Genomic DNA, 24,403 nt, shown 5'->3' with positions numbered 1-24,403 from the left:
TCTGATGTTGCCCCCTGCGCTTTCACCAGTTTGGGGAAAACATGTTCACACCTAAGTTTAAAATGAATTAGTCAATTCCACAGAACCGCAAGCCCAACTGCACCCCCTCACTTTCTTACACACTGTCACCGGCAGGCAAGAAACTCTGGTTTAGGTCTGTTAAACGATATAGCTCAATGTCATAGTGACTCTGAACTTTCATTGAGCTTCATTTTGATTCAGCACGTCTGGGTGAAATTGCGGTCTAGTCTTTGAAGAATATTACAGATGACCTCAGGGCACACTCACTGTTACTGACAGTTCAAGGGTTTTTATTTACATTTTGGAGAAGGGCTTCACTAAGGCCATCCCCCTGTCTCTCATCTCCAGTGGGTCTTTCCCTCCCTAGCCCAGACCTTTCTAACTCCCAATATGGTCACTAGTGATCAGTAACCCCTACTATCTAACAGCTGGCTGGCTCTGATGCCTTCTTTAGCTGTCTCCCTCTGGGAGCTCCTAGGTGTATCCTATTCAGGGGTGCCACACGAATAACAATGGTCTTCAAAATTGGAATAGGTACCTTCCAATTGCCCAGGTGCCTCTTGTTCTTCCCTCTGCCATAATCAGATTCCTCACTCTGTTCTTCTCTCTGTCTCCTTCCATTCCTTTTACTCCCATCCTTGCTTCTTGACCCAACATATCCCTCTTCTCTCTCACTCCCTCTTCTGTGCCTCCGATGCTTGCACTCTACTCTCCACTCCTTACCTCTACCCTCTGCTCTACTACTCTCCCCTCTCCTCTGTAGTACCCTGGTAGTCCCCCTGGATCAGAATTAGAGGGGTCCCCATCCCCTATTGATAGGGTTAGGTCACTGACCTTGTCACAAGAGGCACCAGAACATCATCTAAATAGAACTTTCAGTCCAGTTCATTTAGCTTTATTTCAGTCTACAGACCATAAAAGCAAAACAATTACAACACTTTCATATTATAATCAATATGCCATGCAAAAACAGATTGAATCGATTACATTATACAAAAGTTAATACTTAAAAGGATAAAAAATCAGACTATAAACTAAAGAGAGCCCTAAACAAGGGGAAACGCCTTTAATAGCCAAACCTCCAGCTGCTGACTCCTGAATGCTTTTTGCACTACAGAATTATTCTGGTTCAATAGTAGATGTGAAGGTGCTAGTAATGAGCCACCATTAAAGGGGGGTCGGGGGGATCATGTTGAACTAAGTATACTATCAAAGTCTTCAATGTTTGTATTGTTGAAATATTCTCATTGAGCCCGGAAATTACTCCAGCAATTACCATGCTAGGACTTATTTTCCAACATTTGCCTAAAGTACTATCAATACCAACCAGGAGCTGGGGAAGGTGCAATATCACATGGAATGTATTTGCTGACTGTTCCACCTATGCTTTTCTTCACCAGGCACCTGTTACATTCCACGATGTTGCTGCCTATTTCTCAGAGGAGGAGTGGAAGCTTTTGCACGAATGGCAGAAGGAACTTTATAAGAATGTGATGAAGGAAATTCAACATGTCTTGGCCTCACTGGGTAAGATTATACTGTGTGTGTCTCCAAGAGCTGCAAAATGTGTAACATTCTGCACTGGTTTAAGTTTTATAATCTAAGGAAGTGTAGCAATGGGATTGCTTTGTGCTACCTTACAGTATGCAGTAGTGCTTGAACTATCATTTATTACCTTTGCTGCAAATGTGTCATGCTACACTCGTGGAGAGTTTGGCGAAGATGGAAATACTTGTAATATGGTGGCCAATGTTCCGCCTTGACGATCTAGTGTTTTTCCAAAATGGCCACCAGTGCTATATCCTGTGTGGATTCCCTTGCTCTGAGCGTTGTATCCGTTTCCTAGTTGACGCTCCTATGCTCTTCCTGTTTGTTCCTAGCGGTTTTCGCTTCCCTTCCGTGTTTGCTCCTGCCATACCGGTCTCGCCCGGTCCCTCCTCTGTCCTTTCCCTTAGCTTACTTACGCTCGGCATATCTTTTTTTTTCCTCCTGCAGCGCTCATATCTACGGTGTTGGGTAAGTGTTATGCACTCGTAAATATTTCTTTTTTTCACAGTTTGTTACCTCGGTGATTCCAATCTTACCTTTCCTTTCTCTGTGACTCCGCCTTTGCACTTTCGCTGTCCTCGCTTTCGTTCTACTTTTTTCCCTTGCCTTAACTTGCTGTACATCTGTTCTTTCGCCGGTTATTATTTTCCGGTACCTTCTTACCGGTACACTTACCTGCCGCTCGTATGTTTCACCCCTTTTCTTCCTTTCCTCTCCCGTGCCTTCAGCAGGCTTTTCCGTCTTCCTGTTTATTCCGTTCTCTCTCTCCAAGAATATTACTCCTTTAGTACTTTATGCAATTAGTACTCTTCTGCCTTCTGCTCCCTGGTCCTCCCTCTTGTTCTGCGTAGCCAAGTTCAGTTGTTCTACCTGAATATCCTCCGTCCAGCTCATACTTCAACTTCCTCCATCCACAATAGGGACTTTTGCTAGTAATTTGAAGACTCAAGTTCAAGCATCTTCCTCCATTTATAAAGCTCAACCAGACTTTCTCAGGACTTGGCCAACTCAGGGTTTTTTACGCCAAAGCGGCTTTTTCCCTGAATTTTGGGAGCCTGCTCCTCGGGATTCCCCTGGTCCTGGTTACCTTTCAGGTCAAGGTGGCCTCCAAAGGAGCTCGCTCCTATCTACATCACAAGAAAGACAGAAGGTCCAAGGAACTAGGAAGGCCTCATCGTAAGAAGGAGTCAGAGACATACGACAGCACTATTGAGGATACAGGTGAGGAGGAGGATCGGGAGGGTCTGTCGGGGTTTGACAAAATGTTTTGGATGTTGGCTTGCTGACTATACTGTTCTTGAGAGGGACAACTTCACATATTTCTCTTTCATTTCTGACCGAAATCCCTGGATACTTATGTGTGAGACATTGGGCATCATGCTGAGTTTGCCGGTCCGGTAAGCTCACCGGCACCCTTGTTTCTGGACCGGCTGGACTTGGAATAGCCCGGTGGCACCGGGAAGTCAGGTACCAGTAATTTTTTGCAGGTTACCGCCGGATCCGTAATGAGCCACAATTGTCTATATTTTCGCAAATAGGTGTTCCCATGTTATTCAAGGGTTCTAAAAGCCTGCACATGCAGGACCTGTCCCCAATGCGCAGGTGTGCACCATTCTCGGGCACACAAATATTCTGTTGCATGTCATAGCCAGAGCATTGGTGGATTAAAGATTAGAACGATTGCCCATGTGGAAGTGAGCAACTAAGAGTGATAAGTTCAACCCTCATCACTGATACACTTTTTTATTTCGGTCATTTAACAAAGGTACTTATACCTATTTGATTCTTACTCTGCTCACTCATTATTAATAGCAGATCTTAATATGCTGTATTCATGTATTGTATAGAAAGTACAAAGAACTTGACACATATTCTGGCAGGGCATGGTTAGCTGGGATACCTGGTTGATTCTGGAGTAGATCATTAGCCTGCATTCAGGTATGTCCCCAGTTCCATCAATCCTAGATAACCAATGCTGGTACGCAGAAGGATATCATTATCCGTTGAAATTCGTAGATATTTGCTCAGTTTAGTCCCCTTTGGTCAAGCAATGTGCTTTTAATAGAGTGTCATGGAGTGGGCACTAACCACATCAATTATTGAGATACAACCAGTGTTTTATTGAATAACACAAGAAGATAATGTGTTTCAGATAGGAGAGAATGCTGGGAGAGCTAGAGGTTTTAAGGTGTCAGAGTTAACAACCATGCTAGGGCAGGGGCGGCTCGTCCATAATAGGCAAGAGGGTGCCGACCCGCCAGTACCCTCGTCCATTATGGAGGAGCTACGGCTTAAACTGTCAAAGAGAAACACTGTTTCCCTTTGACAGCTTATGTTCCCCAGCGCGCATGTTCAATGGACCATGGAAGGCTTCAGGCGTCTGACTATGTGAGGGGGTGCACCTCCCCATTCATTGAGACTGAATAGGGTGCTGATAATGTGGTGCTCTAGCTCCCGCACGTATGTGCAGGAACGAGGAAGCACTCGGTGCTTCCTGGTTCCTGTCCTTGTGCAATGGAGCCGGAGGGCACTTGTCACAGGAGGCAGCACGGCGGAGAGGAGCAGGATACAACCAAGGCTGCAGAATTTTACTTTATATGTATGATGTGTATATTGTTATGTGTATATATAGGTGTGTGAATGAGCGAGTATATGATGTGTGGGTGGTTGGGTGTCCGTGTGCATGAGCAACTGAATGCTGTTTGTTTGCTGTGTGAAAGAGCGAGTGAATCCTGCTTGAATTTGTGTTTGAATGACTGAGTTAATGAGCAAGTGAATGAGTGAGTTAATGCTATGTGAATGAGTGACTAAATGCTGCATGACTCTTTGTTTGAATGAGTGACTGCATACTGTGTGAATGCTGTTTGAAATGAATACTGTGAATGCTGCATGCATGTGTGCTGAATGTTTGAGTGAATTCTATTTGCATGCTGTGTGAATGAGTAATTGAATGGGAAAGCAAATGTGCATGTGTTGGGTTTGTACTGGCCCGGGAGCCTAATGATTTCTGGGTGGGGGATTTTTACTGGTCATCTGTGAAACAGCAAGCATGATAAGTGTTAATACATGGCTATACTGGCATTTTGATGCAGCCAGACAAGCAATTGCTTACTGTGGCATTACATTTTTTTTTGCATAGCCTCTATCTATGATAAAGCAAGCATAATATGGGTTATTACATGGCAGACTTACATTTTTGTGCAGCAACTCGAGCCTTTTTTTTTTACTTCGGCACAGAATGTTTTACTGGGCATCTATTATAAATCATGCATGCAAAGTGTTATTACGTCTAGACAGGCATTTCGTTGCAGTCACTATACATATTTCTTATGGTTGCATGACATTTATTACTGGGCGTCTATGAAAAAGCAAGCATGATAAGTGTTATTAGATGTCTAGACTGGCCTACATTGAGCAGCCAGTATGAACATGTTTTCTATTTGTGGCGTGGCATTTTTAATGCAAAGCCAACAGTAGTATGTTCTTGCGTGCAGGAACCGGCATATATTGGCAGAGCCAGCTCCAACATATTTTCTTATAGTATCATTGCTGGCATTATGTGCAAAGCAAACATGAGTATTTTTCTTTAATGGAACTACTGGCATACATAGCCATCATGGAAATGTATGGGCACAGCCAGTGTGAAAATGTTTTTATACTGGCATATATTGTTGGGAAAGGCATCATGAAAATCCATTGGGAAATGCTCCTGTGCATTGTTGGTGACTTGCATGTATTGGGTTTTAGCATGACTCTCTAGCTTTTCACCCGTGTTTTCACAGAAAGTGTGCTGTATAATGCACCATTTGATCCCATTATTCAAAATAAAGTTCTCGGGGGACAACCTCCTTGAACCCTGCTTGCTTGATTCGAGCTACCTCGTCGAACTTGGTTGCTCTTACATATTTTTGACAAATATTTACGCCCCTCCAGTTAAACAATTCACCAGCCACCACTGAGATAGTCTTACGTCAGTTGCGAGAGGAAGAGTGTCCAGCAAGGATGTAACAAAGTCTCTCAGAGAAAAAAAGATTTCTGAAATACTAGGTGAAATGTCCAAAACAAAATCGTAAAGAGATACAGGGCCTCATTACAACTCCGGCGGTAGTCGTGTCGGAAAACATTTCTCCCCATTCCCATAGGACTAAATGGGAATTTGGAAGGTGTTAGCACCGTCAAAGTCTGCTAGCGGGTGGCTTTCCGCCTGCAAGTTCAGACCTGGCATGCGGAAAGGCACCCGACCCGCAAACTTGTACTTTGCCGGTCCGGTAACAACGGTGCCGGTAAGCCTACCGGCACCGTTGTTACCGGACCAGCAGGGTTGTAATGAGGCCCACAGTCTCACAAAGTCTTGATTTGGGCTCTAACTGTCAACAATCCACAGCCTGATAGTTTGCCCATGTCTTTATCTTTGTTTTTGTGGCTGCCGGAACCTCTTTTCTATGCCTGTGTACACACCATATATGATTCAGCCATCCCAAGTTGGCAGCAGTCTGATGGTCTCTCACATACATTTAAGTACAGTTGGAACATCTTCCATGGGGCTTTTCTCTGCAGGGTCTGGAAACAGGAATGGGTCCTAACTCTCACCAGACCACATCTCTGCTCTATAGTCCTGATCTGCTGTGCACTCCTCTAGTGATGGCTCCTGGCTTAAGGCTCCTGACCCTCAGTGATATTGTATAATTCTCTTAATAACTCCCACCTCTGAAGTCTGCCCTGGTTTCCCTCATGTCCCCTTGTTTCTCTGACTCTCTTTCTCTTTCTCTCTCTCTCTCTCTCTCTCTCTCTCTCTCTCTCTCTCTCTCTATCTCTTGTTCTCCCTATCTCTATCTCTAGATTTCCCCTCCAGATGGTATCACTCCTGCTCCACAACCTACAGCTCTCTCTTCCAAGTCCCCTCTCCAAAGACCTCTAATTTGCCATCCTCCTCCCAACATCTTCCTCCATCTTTTTCACAAACACAGGCTGCCTCCCCTTGAGCGTGATTGAAGGCAATTGCTTCCACTTGGGTGGTGTCTGCTAGGTTCTTCTGTGGTTGGGCCATGTGTTTGGGGTCATGTGGGCTATAAGGAGATTGGCCAAAGCTTACATCAAGGCCTGCCACCATCTTGGATTCTCAAACTTCCTTTGACGTGTGCGGTACTCTCCGACTGGGACCTCTGCTTCCATTGGCTGCTGTGCCCTGGTATATGAATTAAAAGTCAGAAAGCCCGCTAGCGAGCATGTAAAGTTGTCTGGTATCATTGTTGCACCTTTGTACTTCTTTGCCATTGGAAAATATCAGTATTGTAACTCGAGTGGTATTCACACAAGCAGGAGAACAGATTTGTATATAGTCTTTCTCTCGCGTACAATGAAAGCCAGTTTCTCATTGCCCACATAGAGCTCTGCATCCATAGGTCTTGGTTGGTCTATGCAAGTATGACTCATAATAGGAAGTGTTTCATTTGGCATTGATGTAGAAGAATACATCTATTCCCCCACTCGCTAATTATGTTTAAATGTTGCCACTTTGTTTCCTTAAAAGGGCAACCTTTATTTCCTATGCTGGGTTTGTGGGTCTGGTTAGGTTGTTGGAATGGACTGGCTGTCTGAGTGAGCCAACCATATGATGAAGGATTGCTTTATGGATCTTTGATTCCCCCTTTAACCTTTGGTGGTCATGTATATCTGTATCAGTGTGGAGGTGTGAGGGGTTCTGTGACTAACTTCTTGGTGGCCAGTGGTGACGATAGGGATGGTTTTATTGCCAGTGCTCCTTTGACTTCCCCCTTCCCTTAGTGTGGGTACTTAGTTGGAGTGGTCTGAAGATTCCTGTTTACCTCTTGCACACCCTGCATCCACTAGCTCAGGGCTGATCCTGACCCTTTTGGCCACCCAACTGACGGTCCCTAGGCTAAGCAGGGGACTTTGTCACAATGGTAAGCCATATAAGCCACACAAAGGCTCCTAATATAATATCACTACACCAGTGCTCTCCTTTAATTATTGTTGTGTATAGCCTCCTGTAGATGGTCACTTTACTGTATGCATCCCTCAACTCCTGCACTTTTCCTGAGTACAGTATACAAAATTTTGCCTAAGTGTGTGGCTGGCTGCTGTCCAAGCAGTGTTGCCTTCATTTGAATTTCAAGTAGGACAAGTGTTTATCAATAGCCCTAGCAGGCTCAGTAGAAATTGCCCCTCCCCAGCCATTATCACCTATTTGCCTATTTCAAGCAGGGTGGTAGCACGGGTAATTTACCTTAGCGTTGGTGGACCTTGTTCCTTGGTGGAGATTGAAAATGATATATTGTACAACTCTTCATATTATTATTATTTTGTTTTAATTGTTGGTAGTTTTCAGGCTGTAACAATTGAAAAGGCACTGCCCGAGCGGCTCAAACCTAGCTCACAAGGATGCTCACTTATTACAATGTTGAGTGTGTGACCCTCTATACTACTAATGTTGTGCTTATGTAGTGCAAACATGAATATGCCAGCTTAAGCACAGCATTGTACATCACTGTGCCCTCGAATCCATTGACAGTAATTCCACCAATCTCTTGATTTGCTTCCTTGGAGATTGCTATAGGCGAGGGACACAAGAGCAGCACCTCGACATGCTATTGCTGGCGGATCTGGTGACTACTTAAACACATTGTGCATTTTCTGGACAGGAAGGTTGGCCTAGCTGGTTGAATCCAGACTAATGATGGCATTTTCCAGGCACAAAGATGTACCCAGTTCAATCCCCCCTAGATGGCCAATGCTGCCCTCATTGCGAGTTTCGCAGTAATTCAATAGTTAGTCCGCTGAATGATCACCAAAATTGTAGAACTCCATGGGGATTTTGGTGGAATTACAGTGAGCAGTAATTCGCTGCAGTAATTTTGACGATTGTTGGAGGTAAAGTTGAGGATTTACCTGAAGCTTTTTTCTGGCGATAAATGTTCGCCTTCACCTCCAAACTCAGAATTCAGCTTTGTAGTAAAAAAATTGCAGAAATTCCATTAGCGCCCAAGAAAGTGAGGGTAACAGCAGGACCACCACTTTCTTGCCAGCACCACAAACCTGTAATGCGGCCCGTAGTGTAGTAGAGCCCCGTTTGATCCAATTCCCATATAGTATCTCTGTTTCTTTCCCCTTTGATCAGTGAATGCTGTTTTACACGCTGTTTATTCTGCAGAAGAGATCCGCCAAAACCACTATTAAAGTCGATATTCTCAAAATAGTTTTTTTTTGCTCAGACTTCTCCAGCAGATGGTGTCCTTATGTTGTGGTTGGTATGGCTCTTTCAATTTTCTCCAGTGTAAAAACTGCATCTTAATGTGTGGGTAACCGCTGCTCATCCCTCCTCTGCCCCACACTGTGTGCCTGCATTTGCGTTCCAAGTTGTGGGGGACTTCAGGGTCAATGCTCTCCATAAAAGTGGCCTTTCACCAGCCATGAAGGCCTGTTTGCATTTCAGTTGGGGATGTGAGCAGCAATGGCCATAACATAAATACAATACACTTACTCAAAGGCACGTGCCGTGGCCAGAGCATAGGTGGACCACAGGTTAGAACCATTCCCTAGGAAGCAAGCAGGCCCACTAGATGTGGAATCGATCCTCCGCACTCATGATATCTTATTATTATTGGCACAGAAGGTCTGCACCTGCTGGGCACCATCACACCCCTGATTCTGTTTTGGAGGTCATTTCATATATTATCAACTACTTATTTCATGTCCTAAAACATAAGCCTAGAAGCACATCATATTTTGCATTATTGTGGTATTGTTATTATTTGCATTACTATCATTTTTTGTATTAATAAAAACATTTCTTAGCATAAGTTAGCCAAAGGGATTAGTCGCCAAGAGCTCTGGAGCTAGTCCTTCGATTGACCCCACAATGTGTTGTTGTGGGGTGGGAGTGCGTGTGCTAACAACGCATTGACGAGACAGGTTGCAGCCACGTGAATACATGTGCGTTGTGAGTGCTGTTGGTATTCAGTGGGCCCTTTCCACAGGTAAGTGGAATCAGTGAGTACCATTACAGAACCGAGTGCAATAATGAGTGCAGACAGGAGTTAAGTGCACAACAAGGCTCAAACTCCAGTCTGGTCAAGTAGAAACTATGCAATTCAAGAGTTCGGGCACGTTTTCTTTTTTTTTTTTAAAGAGAAAAGTCTCTAGTTCTCTAATGGAGGCTGGAAAGTCTTTCGAAAGTGAAGCTCCTGCTACACCTAAAGTTCTGCCTCAGCATTTCTTTCCTTTGTAGGTAGCGGAACAGTAGTTCTCGTGTCTGAGGCTCTTCGCTTCCCTTTTCAAGTGGAATGGGGAAGAGGAGCACAACATGCTGCGAGCCACGTGGCTTTCGGGAGTGTGACCCATAGTGCATGCATGCCATCATTTGAACCTCTCTTCAAGAGGGCAATGTGCTTCCCTATCAGAGTGGAGGTCGGGGGTGCCAGAGGAGGGCGCAGGTGTTTCTTTCCCTACGTGCTACAGTTTGAATAATCGTGTTCATTGATACATTTTAAAACCAGATTTACATAACTACATCTTCAACAAAAAATCGATGAAACAGGTCTGTAGACCCCGCGGACCACCTCTACACATCCCTTCGTTTATGCACAGTGGGGAAAGATGAAAAGGCTGCAAGAAACGAGCACAAGACGCATTGTACCTGATGTATCACCTACTGCAAAGGCGCTTTATCTATCAAACAAAGTGGCCTTTTTTCTAAAAGACCTTTTTTATTGTACAGTGGAAATGCATATACAAAATTGGCAAATTCGGATTTCTGACCTACAACCCCTCCTCAATGTTGTTGGGGGTCCGAGGGAAGTAAAGGGAAGGGCTGTGCCCTGCGTGCTTTCCTGGTAGGGCTACAAGATGTTCAGGCACACCGTGGCAGTCACACGTATGACCAATGCGGAGCCAATGACCTGCTTTGTGTCCTTATGCACTTTGCACAGAAGCACAATATAACCATTACCTTAAAGGCCCTAGAAGGACTCAGGAACCTTTCGGAAAGCCGGACTGGGGCTTCTGCTCCGAAGGAAGCTGAAATCCCACGCCTGGTTAAATGTGCCCATATTTCCTTCAAGCTTTCCCAAATATAGAACCTGGCCGTGCATGGCTCAGGGGAGTGAATAGAGGGGCTTTGCGTGCAGTGTTTTCTTATCCATGCTTTATACATGCCTTGGCTCACCATGACACTGAGCATGGCTCAGAAGTCTGAACACGGCTGAGTTGTAGACAGTCTCAATGTTCTTAAGCATTTTGCGCACAAGCCCACGGTTCTGGAAACCATGACATAAATAAATGTGGAAACCAAAAAAAGTGAGGTTGTTTTTGCTTGCTTTTCAGGGATTTGTTGCAAAATTGGCAGATTCGGATTTTTGACATACAACCCCTGCCGAATGTTGTGGTGGCCCTAGGGAAGCAAGTAGAAGGGCGTTGAAACCTGCGTTTTCTAGCCCATTGCTTCTAAATGCCCCAGCCCACCATGCAGTGAGTACATTCACTGAACACCTCTTCCCAGCTATCTCTCCTTTCTACGCTGCGCCCCATAGAATACTCGCCTCCACAATAAATGTGATGCAGTTGTACACACAGCTCTTGCACCTTTTCCTTCTTATACCTTCCTTAGTATCTAATCTATCCACCGCCCTCATACCAACTATCTATCCTACTTTGCGCACCTACCCCTACTGAATGTTCTATCATACACCTCCTTTGCCTCCCTGACATGCACGAACTATGGCAATAGATGCGATAGAAATGCAAGATAACATAACATGCCAAGGTGGCCAATAATCTGGGTTTATTCATCCAGTCCTGGTTTTTCTCTGCATTCTGTATGTTTCAGTAGTGGGTGTATAAATCTGTTTTTCTCAATATTAAAATATTGCTATGTAAATAGTTAGCAGGTGTGGGTACATCACCAGTAAAGTTTCTATCTCTCTAACATCTCAGATAGTAGCGGAGTTTGGCAATCGCAATCGGGGGCATATAGGTCTACTGCGTCCACACTCCTATTCGTCAGTGATGCTGACTCTGTGGCTGCAATGCCTACTCCCCTAAATCATTGCTGCCTGGTTGAGAGATGGTATCGACTCCCTAAACCTCTAGCATCACCATTAAAAGGCACAAGCACGAGTATGCATGCTCATTACTTCAACACAGGGAATGGACATTTGCATCAATTATGACATTACAAAATGTAATCGATTAAAAAATTACTAAGTGAGAATGTCTTCACTAGTTTTGGTAGTTTGTAAGATGTTATATGAGTAGCTTGATTTGAAAGGTTATGAAGATGAATTGGTAGATTTTATGAAAATGTGCATTTAATAAATGCATTAAAGGAAATTATAAGTGGAACTAAAGAGGAAACCAAAATCAAGTCAATAATCCCAGGCAGCATTTATAACAGTGCTGTTGCTATAGACACCTGCATCTACGGTTTTGCAGGAGAAATGAAAGATAACCCATTCTCTAGACTACATTCCCGTGGGGGCTTCCTACTTTCCTTATTTTCTTGTTGGCAGAGTAACCCTTCTTGCTAAATCAATTAATCAGCGCAGGCAGACAATTCAGAATTAGCACAGATAAGGCGAGCTCCTCAGTTCCTTTCATCGACATTTAGCTATCATAATATAGTGGTGAAGTGAAACCATTATACAAAGAACAAGTAACACAAAAGAATATGATTAACAACAACAACAAAAAAAGAGAATGGGCCTCATTACGGCTTTGGCGGTAGCCATGCCCTTAATAAGGGCATGGCTGCCACCAAAACCGGGTGGGGAATTACCGGGCCATTCCAAGTTTGGAGGGCCCGGTAATTCCTCCTTCAGGGAACCCGGGCCCCAACCTTCCCCATTCCCATTTGAGCCCCCATAGGGCTCAATGGGAATGGATGCAGGGAGCTAACAACGGGCCGATTACGACCGGCCCGTTGTTAGCTCCCTGGTCCCCTAACGGGACCCGGTAAGGACGCCTGGTTTTACTTACTTTTTACGTAATGAGGCAGAATGTGTTTAACGGGTCCGCCTCCATTAGCGGCACCCGTTAACCCATTCCGCCAGGGTCGTAATGAGGCCAAATGTGTTTGAAAACCTAACCAATAAAAAGCAAACGAAACCTCCTTAGTATAACTTTGTGCCCATCACCGTGGTCAGCCATTAACATTATGAACTAACTCTGGCCAAATGGAAGTGGCTCATAAATAAACAAAACTCTTTGGTGGTATTCATTTTATCAACCACAAAAGTATGAAAAGCTGAATAGGGCCCTGCACAATGGAGAAATGTCTGAGTTAAGGACTACCAGGATTAATGGCCTATAACCGGAAGGATACACAGTGCTCAACCCACAAAGATACAGCATCATCGGCGTGGAGAGAAAAGTGAAATCAGACAATCCAGTGCAACCATTTCATCAAAGGCCCCCTTTCGTAATCCTGGGCAATGCTCCGTGATTATGCAGAACTAGCCATTAGAAGTAAAACAACAACACTAAACCATGTTTAAAGTACAATTACAGCAAAATAGTAAAAGTTATTCTCAAGAAGACATAGAACCAGTGTAGTATAATAATTATATAAAGTTACACATACTCTGCATGCCCCAGTGTCTGTGGCACACACACGGCCTGCCCAGAAGGTCACTACCCCACACGTAAGTCCCCAACAGCTCTTCCCACAGAGAAACCTCAACACTGTCAGCATTTTGAGATTTATTAGCGCCGCCTCTTCCTTTATGATTCCTTCTTGCAAAGTGGCTGTACTCACAATACACAAGGGCTATCCAATCTGTTTCCATGGCTTTCCCCCTCTGGGCGGCTGCATAGGTTGCCTAGCTCCAGAACCAGCCCTGGAGAGGAACATTATCTGTAACATGTGCTGGATGGGGAGCATAGTGGGTTTGACTATTCATGAGAGGTCACTATCTACCCCAAAGCAACTGATTCCAGTGCAGCCCTCTATGCGTCATCATCATCAAATCCTTTATTTTATCAAGTTTGCCATAAATATACATCGGGAAGAAAATAAACATATCGTACAAACAAATATGAGGCTTATAAAACAAAATCGAAAACATTCAGAGATAAATCTTAAAACAGTGTCACCTAATTATGTAATACATGTGAATTTCATTCAGGGAACCACCAACGTTTACACATTCGTGATGTGGGTTCACTGCATAAAATTATGAACATTCACAAGGCGGAAGAGAAAGGAAAGAGTAGAAACAAGGCAAACTCCCTTTGACTCTTTCATTTTTCTCTCCGTCTTGTGAAAAAGTAGACACTGGGCCTCATTATGAGTTTGCCGGTATAGTAACAACGGTACCGGTAAGCTTGCCGGTACCATTGTTACCGGACCGGCAAACTCTGAGATCTGCTCGCGGGTGCCTTTACGCCCGCCAGGTCTGACTCCGGCCTCCCCATTGAGTCCAATGGGACTAAAATGGGAATGGGGAGTCATATTTTCCGGGGCCCGGGAATGGGCAATAACCGGGTCTGGTTTTGCTGTAATGACCTGGTAATTACCTATTCCTGTGCGCTGGAAAAAAAAGATACCGGTGGCAGCGGTGCCGGTTTTACCAGCATGGCTACCGCCTGTCTCATAGTGAGGCCCACTGCCTGAAAAGTATGCTTTGCAGACGGCATTTACTATTGAACTCCTATGTAATCTGCCCGCTCTTTAGCAGATGCAAAACCCAGGCGGATTCCAGTGGAATCCATTTGTTTTACACCTGTATGAAAATGGCATGCAGGTGTAAAACGAAACACACTCACAGGATGAAGGAGGAATACGGTGGAGATCTTACCCCTGTATTTTCAATGCAGCAAAATGGGTCAAAGTGCAAATTGGGACACAGCGTAAAAGCATTATGCCTCGCTTTTACGCCTCTATTTCATGTACTCATTTAAAATGAGGCCTTCTCTCCAGTAATTCATGAAAGAAAAAATCATAAGGGAGAAAGCTGAAGTGAAGGCGCACGTGTTGGCTGGATACAGTTATGCAGCGTTTTGCAACATTCACTGCACAGAGCTGAAAGGGATTGCTATCTCCCTACTATTATTTGCTTTGGGCTGGGAGCTGGCCTGGGAGCTCGGTGCTCGGCTTACTCCCACTGACTAACTCCTCCTTCAAAAAGCTTCAGATAGCACAAATGCTCACGCGAAGGCTGAAGAGAAAGCTCAAGTGTTGGCTGGATACAGTTCTGCAGTTTTGCAGCTTCATGGCTGAAGAGGGTGTGTATCTTACGTGAGTTCATACTATCCCGCCTCCATACTTTCTTTCAGATCCTTGTCAAGCTGCACTTCTTTTCACATCTAATACTATGACTAACTTGAAGCAGCACACCTATGGCCTGCGCAGCATACCGCAATGTAAAGGCAAACGTCTCCGCAATCATTTACTCGGACAGCGAGATTTCGTGGCCGCCCTTGCCCGAAAAAGGACAAAAGGGATCAATCGGGTTTCGAGGATTCTACTCAACATAAGATAATACATTTCTTGGAACCCGTGGGCTCAGAGTCAGAGGGCGGACTCTCCCTATCTGATCGACTTGTGCCCAATGAAATTGTCAGCAGTAGTGAACCGCAGAATTCAGTGACAAATGTTTCAGAGTTTTTTTTACCATAGACAATAATGGCTCGCTTTTGAATCGGTACCTTAACCTGAGATGGAATTCTCTAGGCCTTGCTAATGGAAACTACAACAATATAATTGGCTCCAATCTCTAGGCCAACCTGTATTTAGCGAATCTGCTTTCCTCCTCAGAGTTCTCCTCAATTGATAGTGACACAAAGGAAGACATTTAACACTATGATTCTGTTCATCAGGGAAAATCTACTCCTGTTCATTTGACAAATTCAATACCCTGGAATCTAAAATCGATGCCTTGTTCCGACTATGTTCAAACATAGCTGAGGAACAAAGAGGTTTGAAGTCCATCTTGGCAAAAGTGATGGACGTAATTATCATTGGAAGTGCTACTTTTAACAAAAGACACAATGTGTGTACTGTTCCACCCCGGGGGTGATTATTAACAAGAATTTAGACAAGCCGTCCATGGCTGATTCCTTAACTGAAGCTAATTTAGCCTTGCATATTTATGATGCTACTTGCAGTGGTACAGAGGCCTCTAACTGCTTGCATCCTCCTCCTTCCCGACCCGTGGCCGTTATCGCTAATCCTCCATTTCCTTTTGAGTTTGGCGTTGCATGGATTGGCACTGTCAGAGTGGCGGCTGAGAGTCAGGAGCAGGAATTGGAGGTCCTGTGGACAGAACAGTCCATGTTAAACTATCCTCCGTCACTCGAGTTTATCAGAAACATTTTTACCAGGAAAAACATTTGTAAAAGTAGACTGCCAACTGTGAAACAGATGTCATGTTCCAAAGGAGGTTTGCCGCCTATATTGGCCAAACCTTCCACTACTAGTTCGGTTTCTACCATGGCTGGTCCCTATATGGTTACAAATGACACGGGCAATTTGCAAAGCCCTTTGGATAAATGGGTCGTCCCGAGGAATAGCCCTCTTGTGCCCTAGTATCTAGTTCCCTCAGGAGCCCTGCTGAAACCACTTCTCAAACTGCTATTACATCTATTGCACATTCTAATAGATTCATCAAGCTACGACGAGCCACAGCTACCAAACTTCCTAGCCGCCCATTCACCATTGATACTGGCACAATATATACGTCTGAAGCCCGGTATACACGAGTGGAATCCTTCCCAAAAACCTTGAGTCCTAATGCTCCACAATTTCCCGATCCTCTGTGGTTTGCTGACATCGGGCATAACAAGTTGGTTGAAGTTTCTCCATTTTTGAACTGAACATGGCTTCTGGAATTACTACACATCATTCCTGATCTTTGTACAATTAGCACCAAAGAAATTGTGTCTCAAGAATTGCCACGATTGTCCAGTATCACAAATTGGGTGATTGCATCTTTTGTTGTAGAGTGAATTTGTAAACATCTCCAAGCTTTTAAGGCCGTGGGATTTGAGCTTGCTGTATTTCGTGCTGTTGTGCAGAATACATGCTTTCAGGGTCAAATGGCTCACAGCACTTACCCTAGACAGCTCTTAGAAAGCAACAGTGATGGCTAGAGGTTAGATGCTCAGGGGATAGCGGGTAGCTGGTTACAAGTGCACAGGTCCTGTTGAATTTCCCCATACCAAGTCAGTGCTTCCTCTGAGGTGGTTTCCTGGAACACAAGGGGTTTAAATTCATTTCCTTGCAATCAGAGTGGTTTAGCTCGATGAATTGATGCACAGGTGTTCATGTTGCAGAATACCTGGCTGACCTCTCCATTTGATCTAAATGGCTCCAGTATGGTCTTTAAATTATCAGCCCCTGTACCTAAGGGCCTCCCAAAAGGTGGACTTTGTATCAGAGCGAAGTCTGCATATGACTTGGTTGAATTCCGGGATACTCCTGTGCTTAAAAAGGTGTTATGCGCCACACTGTCTAAATCACTTTTAGGACTAGAGTATCTGTTTTTGTTAACACTATATTATCTTCTGGTTGATGACCTTACCAAGAGTCTTATGTCTGCAGTTATTGAGACCCTGCAGTCATGGTGTACTTGCCATCCCTGTGCTGGTTTTATACTTGCTGGCGACTTTAATGTTGACTATACTCGCTCCTTCTAAAGAGCTTCTACGGGAGGAAAAAGTATTGCTGATGTGTTGAAGGGGCAGGCGTGGCGTGGGGTTCTGTTAGAGTATGATTTATAGATGGTCACCACGAGCAACATGGAATTAATATCGACCTGGTCAAATGAAACACACAGCAGCGGCATCGATTTTATTTTGATTAATTCTGCCAGTATTTTCCTGAACTTCATGTTAGTCCTTTTCGCATAAGTGGCCATGCTGTTCTGAGTATAACATGTCAGCTTACTAAAAAGCAGCATTGCAAACGCCTAAGTGAAAATCCTTTAGTAAATTTGCAGGGCAACATATTACGGTGGTCCTCTTACAACATTAACCATTTTAATTCAAATTTTAGATATACCACTGTGACTAATGTTAACCTACCGAAGCAATGTGATTGGGACTTGAAACATTTGCTGGATAAGTACTGTGTATTTGCATCGCAACACGTTTGTAGGAAAAGGCAACAAGGATCAGGGCATATGTAAGAGAAAGAAAGAGCTGAATGTTTCCCTTCATTCAATTAGAAGAAATGGGCTTTCATCCCTTGAATTGAAAAGAAAACCTAAAGCCTTAGCAAGATCTCATTATAAATGTTGGTTGCGGGCGTATAGATACAAGGAAGATTCATTTAATTGGTGCTTTACAAATATATCACTTAGGACTCGCAACACCAAGACATTTTTTTATTTTTTATTACGCACTTTTAGAAATGCTAAATCTGATCTGGATATATGTGGTATTACAGAGACGACTTGGGCCACCCATATTGCAAAGCCATATTGGGTAAATTTCGATTTCCAAACTTGATTGCAGGGTCTCACTAAGACTGGTTCATTGGTATGGCGCCATATAAAGGAGGTTAATAATATTGAAATTTAAATTATCCAGGGCCATTGGGCCCAATGGTCTTTGTAATGCTTGTAGTACTTAAAGGTGATCCTCAACACTGGGCTGAATTGTTAAGAATTCTGTTCTTGTGTCTGTGTGAGACTGGTCGCTTTCCTCCCACATGGCAGGAGTCTATTTTGATTCCCGTCTACACGAAAAGCCCATGCACCGATCCAAATAATGGTAGATTATTGGCCATGTTAGACAGTCGCTCTAAGATCTTTTCAGGTTTATTATTGGAGCTGCTGTCTTCCTGGTCTGATTCTAATTCTATCTTAAACATCACACAGACTGGCTTTAGGAGGGGCCACAGTACCACCCACTCCATTTGGGTGCTCCTTACTCTTACATCTGATACTCTCCAAAATCCTGCATCCACTCTATATCTGTGTTTCGTGGACTATAGTTCTGCTTTTGATTCCGTTGTTAGAGCGAGATTGTGGAATAAGTGGGAGGATTGGAGTTTGGATTCCTCTCTCTTATATTTTATCAAGTTGCTGCACAGTGATACAGTAGTAAGGGTTAGGTTGTCTCAAGACGGAGACCTCTCAGAAGCCATTTGCACTAACGTTGGTTTGAAGTAGGGCTGCGCACTTGTGCCCCTGCTCTTCAACGTCTATGGTGCAGATTTTGCTTCTGTTCTAAAATGTGTACACAATCATCCTCCCAGGTATGGTGATGAGGAGATACAATGCATCACTTACGCCGATGATACTATTATTCTTGACCGCACACTATTGAGACTTCAACGTTCCATCGATGCTTTGAAAGAATACGCTGATCTTAACGGTCTTTGCATAAATATAAGTAAGACAAAGATTAGGTCTATTGGAAGGAGGGCTTACCGGGGGACAAGGTTTACATGGCGTCTGGGTGGCTCCAGTTTGGAACAAGTTGAGGTTTATAAATATGTAGGCATGCAGATAACTCCTAATTCCACCAATATCTGTCACGCTAATGCGGTTGCCACCATGGCTTGGACAACATGGTTGTCCTTAAAAAAGTTAATTGACAGACACGTTGGAAGTACTATTGAAGTGAAACTAAATCCATATCGAGTATTGGTTGTTCTGGGTATTCTCTATGCTCTTGAGACATTACCAGAAGGGTCGGTCCACTGGTTGAAGAATCTTGAGGCAAAACTCATGAGATCTTTGCTGGGCCTAGCTGGTGTCGTCCCTGTAGAGGTTATTCGATTGGAACTTGGTCTACCTTCCTTATATATATTATGGATGGTAGCATTTTGTAAATTCTGGGCCACCACCCGCTTTATTGATCCTGTGAAAGGTAAACTTTAGAGCCTTACTATGCGCCATATGCAAAGCTGTTCACAAAGTTTTTGGTTTAAGAACATGGACAACTTGGTATTAATCACTGCATGAATATTGACATCAAAGAATGGCCTGAGACTACAGAGGAATTTTATGCTTTTGTTATAGAGAGAAAGTCCAATGACTGTGATCGAATTCAGTCTATTGATTATCTGGCTAAAAACACAAATATGTCCTCTATTCTTCTTAGGAAATGAACTTAAATACTCTGTGTGATTATTTAATTAAATTATACACCCCTCCTTTGATATGTTTTGTCTTATGTTTGTGCTTAGAAATCCTATCGGTTTATGAAAACACAGGGGCATGGGTTGGCCTCAAAAGAGAAGAGCGTTTATGTGTCGTTTTTGTGAACTAGCTGTTGAAACCTTGAAACATCTATTAACCCAATGCGCTGCATTCACTAGTTTATATGAGAAGGGCTTTCACAAACTTTCTACATATACCTCTGACCAGTTTTGGAGCATAATTTACGGTGCGCAGTCCTTGGCAGTGACTGCTGCCGCGTACCACATTTGGCTGTTTGTGAAAAAGAGATTAGATATGTTAATGGACAACTTTTGTTGAAATATGTTACATGGATCGTGAGAGACTTTGCATAATATTACAAGCATTGATTGTATGGAACATACTCATATGCATTTTGTAAGAACTTCTTTTATGAATTGTATGTGATGTGAAGTTATCTGCTATATATTGTTTTAATGCAATTTTATTTCTATGATGTATTGTATTTTAATATTGATAAACCTATATGGTTTTACATTTTATAGTGTAAAAGGTAAAATGCTGAGCAGAGGCACTTAAATCCAATTTTAAAAGATGAGATTTTATTTTCTCACATTGCCAAAGTCTAATTCTCTCTCTCTCTCTCTCTCTCTCTCTCTCTCTCTCTCTCTCTCTCTCTCTCTCTCTCTCTCTCTTCTCTCTCTCTTTGATTCAATTTTCCTTATGTTCCAAAAGAAGTTGGGGATTGGCAGATGGGGCAGGGGACAGTTTAGTGACTCCACTCGTTGCCATAAGTTAGACGCTGAAGGTTCTGGAAGGCAAGAACAGTTGGTTCAGAGAAACAGCTGCTTGAGCTATGTAGCCCTCATGCTCCCCCTTTCATCTTCCTCAGTATGTAGGTTGGCAAGCTGCCTCTATTGTGACGAGTTTAGAATGTTGTTCTTTTCAAATTGTTGCAGGAACATATTCACCAAACTAGAAGTACTGAGCGCTTGGCTACCACTATGATTTAGGCGCTTATGTATCAGTAAGTGTTGGCGCTGAAGCAGGTGGGGGCTTAAAACAGGAGTTTAAGTTAAGGCATCACATCACCTTGAAATCTGTTGGGCAAGACATTTTAAAGTCTCACTGTCTGGCCGCACATGCAAAAGCAATGCTTAAGTAGACTGCAACACACGTATCACTACTGTGAAACATGTGTAAATGCATGTAAGTCACCTCAGACATACAGCGGTAGTTTTCCCATACAGAACATGAACTGTGGTACGTTCTACGTTAGAAACACCGCAGGACTTCATTATTTAGGACCAACCTCTGTAGGGCTACAGATCCGTATCCCAGAAATGGAGCACATTGGCTCACGGGCAATATCTGGTTAACAATGGAGCATCTACAGCATTGGCGTATTGTCTCACCCCAAAATGTTTGCAAATATTACAAATGTGCTAGATCCGGTATTCGTTGTCACTTGTTTTAATGGTGAGGCACATTGGGTTGTGGATTAATGGTTGCATCCTGCTTCCCTTTGAACAGGTCCACTTATTGCCACGTCTGTCTTTTCATTGAGGGCCACCGAGAAGGAGGCCAGGTGTGGCGGGAACCACCAGAACTATGAGAGGAAACACCAGAGCCGTGAATCCACAAGTAAGTGACCAAGTGTTTGGGACAGTACATGTGGATCCCAGAAAGCCACCAGAGACTGCAGCCTGTATACTCTGTCATTTAAATACTCTCCTACCCATCGATCTGTTTGTGAACCAAAGGTTATGAGAGGCGCGTGCAGCATTGACCCAAAACAAAGCGGTGGATGAGTGTTTCGGTGAAAAGAGGGGAAATTAAACATCTGTACAGCACTACATGACCTGGCTCTCCTGGGACCTCTGATCCAGCCACACCAATATAACCTGATTTCTGCCTTCAAAGTTGTAGGCAAGTACTCTGTAAAAATGCTTGCACGCGGAGAGGCAGAAGCCATTGCAGTGGAGCAGAACAGAGGGTCTGAGCATGGTGTGGTGAGTAACACTTAACTCCGGTGGTGGCATCACAGACACCTTGTGCCAGTGAAAGTGGAATTAACAATGGGGCAAAAACGGTCCTAGTGCCAGAAACACATTCATTGCATTTTTGAATCAGGGCAAAGGACCAGGGCCAGAGCAAACATTTTTCTCGCGGCGAAATGCATTTTGCACCAGACCCAGTTTTGCGCTAGCTCTACTTGCACTTGCAATGGTGCAACGTTGCTCTAGTTGTGTCCCTACGGTGTGCTTGTGCTACCCAATGTTTTCGGGAAGTGAATGGCGCCAGTCCTCTGAGATGGCTGGATACCTCAGATTGTTCGCTGCCCCATTGACAAGGGTTTTGGCAGCACTGACCCAAGTGGGGGCCGACTAGGGACCTGCCTTTAGCTGTGCATTGTGATCGATGGGTGGTTGGATTTTAGGATAGCATGCTGGCTTCTTTTGTGTACCCAACTCTCAATGTAAAAAGGAATGCATCTCATCCACATGTCTCAGAGTATGGGGTGGTGTTTGCGGGGGGGGGGGGTGCTTGCAGCAAGCATCACAAGGAGGAAGCACTGTGTGAATGTGCAAGGATTCTTGCAAATTCACTTTGAGAAAGAACGCATGCAACAGGAAGAACATCAGCCAGCCAAAATTCTACCATGTTCATTGGCCATGTTAAACTCATAGAAGAGGTGGGTCTTCAATGGACAGTACATCAATAATACCTCTTGAAAGCTTGGAGGGCAGTGCGGGTGCAGCCTTCGGGGAGGAGAATCCTTGGGGCTCCCTCCTCAGTGATGTCTTGAATACAGACAGGTCATCGATAGGAAGAGACAGCGGGCTGTCAGCCGCACAAATGCTTCATGACATTCTATTGGACCCGTGGGAAGGGATGATGGCCCATTACAGTATTGGTGCAGTAAGCCATCCATCTGGCCAGCGGCATTTGTGGAAGTGGCTGTGAAATCCGTACGCTGTCCCCCTTGCAGGGTTGCATCCCGAGAGAGTTTGAGCCCAGTCAGGGCAATTGTCCCTAACCGCAGGAGAAGTCTTGCAGTGCCTCATGTTGAACTATATGATATTTGTAAAAAAAAAAGAATGTCCACTTTGTTGTGGAGGACACTGGAATGGCATCTACTCACAGTCAACATACCAGCTCAGATGATGATAATGATGATGATTATTTGTGACCTGGTACATTACAAGCTCTGAAAAGTGGAGCAGAATTGTTTCTTGGTGCATGTGGCTTGTAAATGTATAGCTGTTTTAGTGACTGTGACTGAGAGGCCATAAACAGTTGTCTTGCACATTTCATGTTGTTCCACAGGACGCGCCCACCCACTAAGTTTCTTGGTCTCTTTTCCTGGGTGTAGCCAACCTTTACGTTTCTCAGGCTCTGTCAATGGTATGGCCACGCCTTAAGGTGTCTTCAGGTTCTCCCACAGGATGCCACCACCCCTTAAGGTTCTTGGAGGTTTTCACTGAGCACAGTCATATTCTAAGGTTCTCAGTTTCTCCCACACGACACAGCCACACCTCAACGTTTTGGGTATTGTTGACAGGGTATAGCCACCCAGTAGGTTCTCATTCTCATCTCACAGAACATCACCCACTAAAATTCTAAAGCATTCCAACAGAGCATTTCATAAAGTTCTCCAGCTCTGCCACGGACTGCTGCCACTCTTGCAGGTGGAGGAGTATCCCTGTCGGGACAGGCCCGCACTCATGACTGCCTCATTAATTTCCCCTGCACAACAGCCACCACTATGTGGTCCAACTCCCCACAACTAACTGACTGCCTGTAATAAAGTCTGTAGGTGTTCCCTTGTGACATGTTGTAGTGCAGGGGGCCCTGCCCAGATATGCGCACAGCCAGTGGCACACCACCCCCAACCATTTGTGGGATTGACGCTGGTAAAAGTAGTGTGCCGCTGGTCACAGTTGCTGGAGCCACTGATGCAGCTGGGCAGGTTGGATGGGTGCAGGGGTTTGGACACACACTACAAGCCTGCTGTCACTGTCTTGCACCATAACAGCTCTGGGATATACCAGGACCCTCCTACCCTCTACTGTTGGAATGGTCAGTGGTGACTGCATGCTCGCTAGCCGCCTCTGAGGTCATGTGCCCCTGATACACCTTCCTGTGCACCTGGCACACATGGTTTTTCTGCTCTGTCGTTCCTACGTCACAGCACTTGCCCCTTGGCTTCATCCCCCAATTAACTCTCTTCCTACAGCACTCCAATGTACAGGAGAACTCTGGCTCCCCACCATAATATACCCAGGTGTGTAAGAGGATTCAATTCAACACTACAGCTAAGTCAACGCCTAGTCTATAATACTGAATGAAAACCCTTATTGATATATCTCTATGTCCAGTTCATGCGTTCTGGATGACTACCCCTATATAACACCCCTCTCTTGGAATCCTCCTGACCCCACTGAGCCAAGAAGTAGTTCTGTTTTGCAAGTTAAAAGGTTTATTTGATAATTTAAACAATAGATATAGATATCACGCTTTATAGTAAATTAATAATTGAATATCACACTTAATCTGATATGATAAATATTAACAACGGAGAATCTGGCACTAGCACACTTCTTTATAATCACTAATGAGTTGACATGAAATGGATAAGATAGCACACTGGTAAATAGGAACAAAAGAAGAAGGTGGTAAAGAATGCTTTATGTAAGCTCAGGTGGATGCACTATTCAATGAATGCA

At 44.1% G+C, this 24,403-nt stretch overlaps 1 protein-coding gene across 4 annotated transcripts in view; it reads left to right on the top strand.

Moving 5' to 3' along the window:
• The window catches only part of LOC138582147 (zinc finger protein interacting with ribonucleoprotein K-like), a 205,258-nt gene that overhangs the window by 49,892 nt on the left and 130,963 nt on the right, over positions 1–24,403 (top strand). For 3 of the 4 annotated variants that reach the window (XM_069653174.1, XM_069653172.1, XM_069653173.1), the window contains exons 2-4: positions 1,422–1,548; positions 2,017–2,037; positions 21,207–21,317. In XM_069653174.1, coding sequence (XP_069509275.1) covers positions 1,422–1,548; positions 2,017–2,037; positions 21,207–21,317 — 259 coding nt within the window. The remainder of the gene's footprint in view (positions 1–1,421; positions 1,549–2,016; positions 2,038–21,206; positions 21,318–24,403) is intronic. The other variant, XM_069653175.1, reaches the window with a different exon arrangement.

The sequence above is a fragment of the Ambystoma mexicanum genome, chromosome 3q (genome assembly GCF_040938575.1).
Source record: "Ambystoma mexicanum isolate Mex_15411 chromosome 3q, UKY_AmexF1_1, whole genome shotgun sequence".
In the NCBI taxonomy this organism is placed as follows: Eukaryota; Metazoa; Chordata; class Amphibia; order Caudata; family Ambystomatidae; genus Ambystoma; species Ambystoma mexicanum.
The sequence above is the reverse complement of the archived record's forward strand: the minus strand, read 5'-3'. Positions and strand labels throughout refer to the sequence as shown.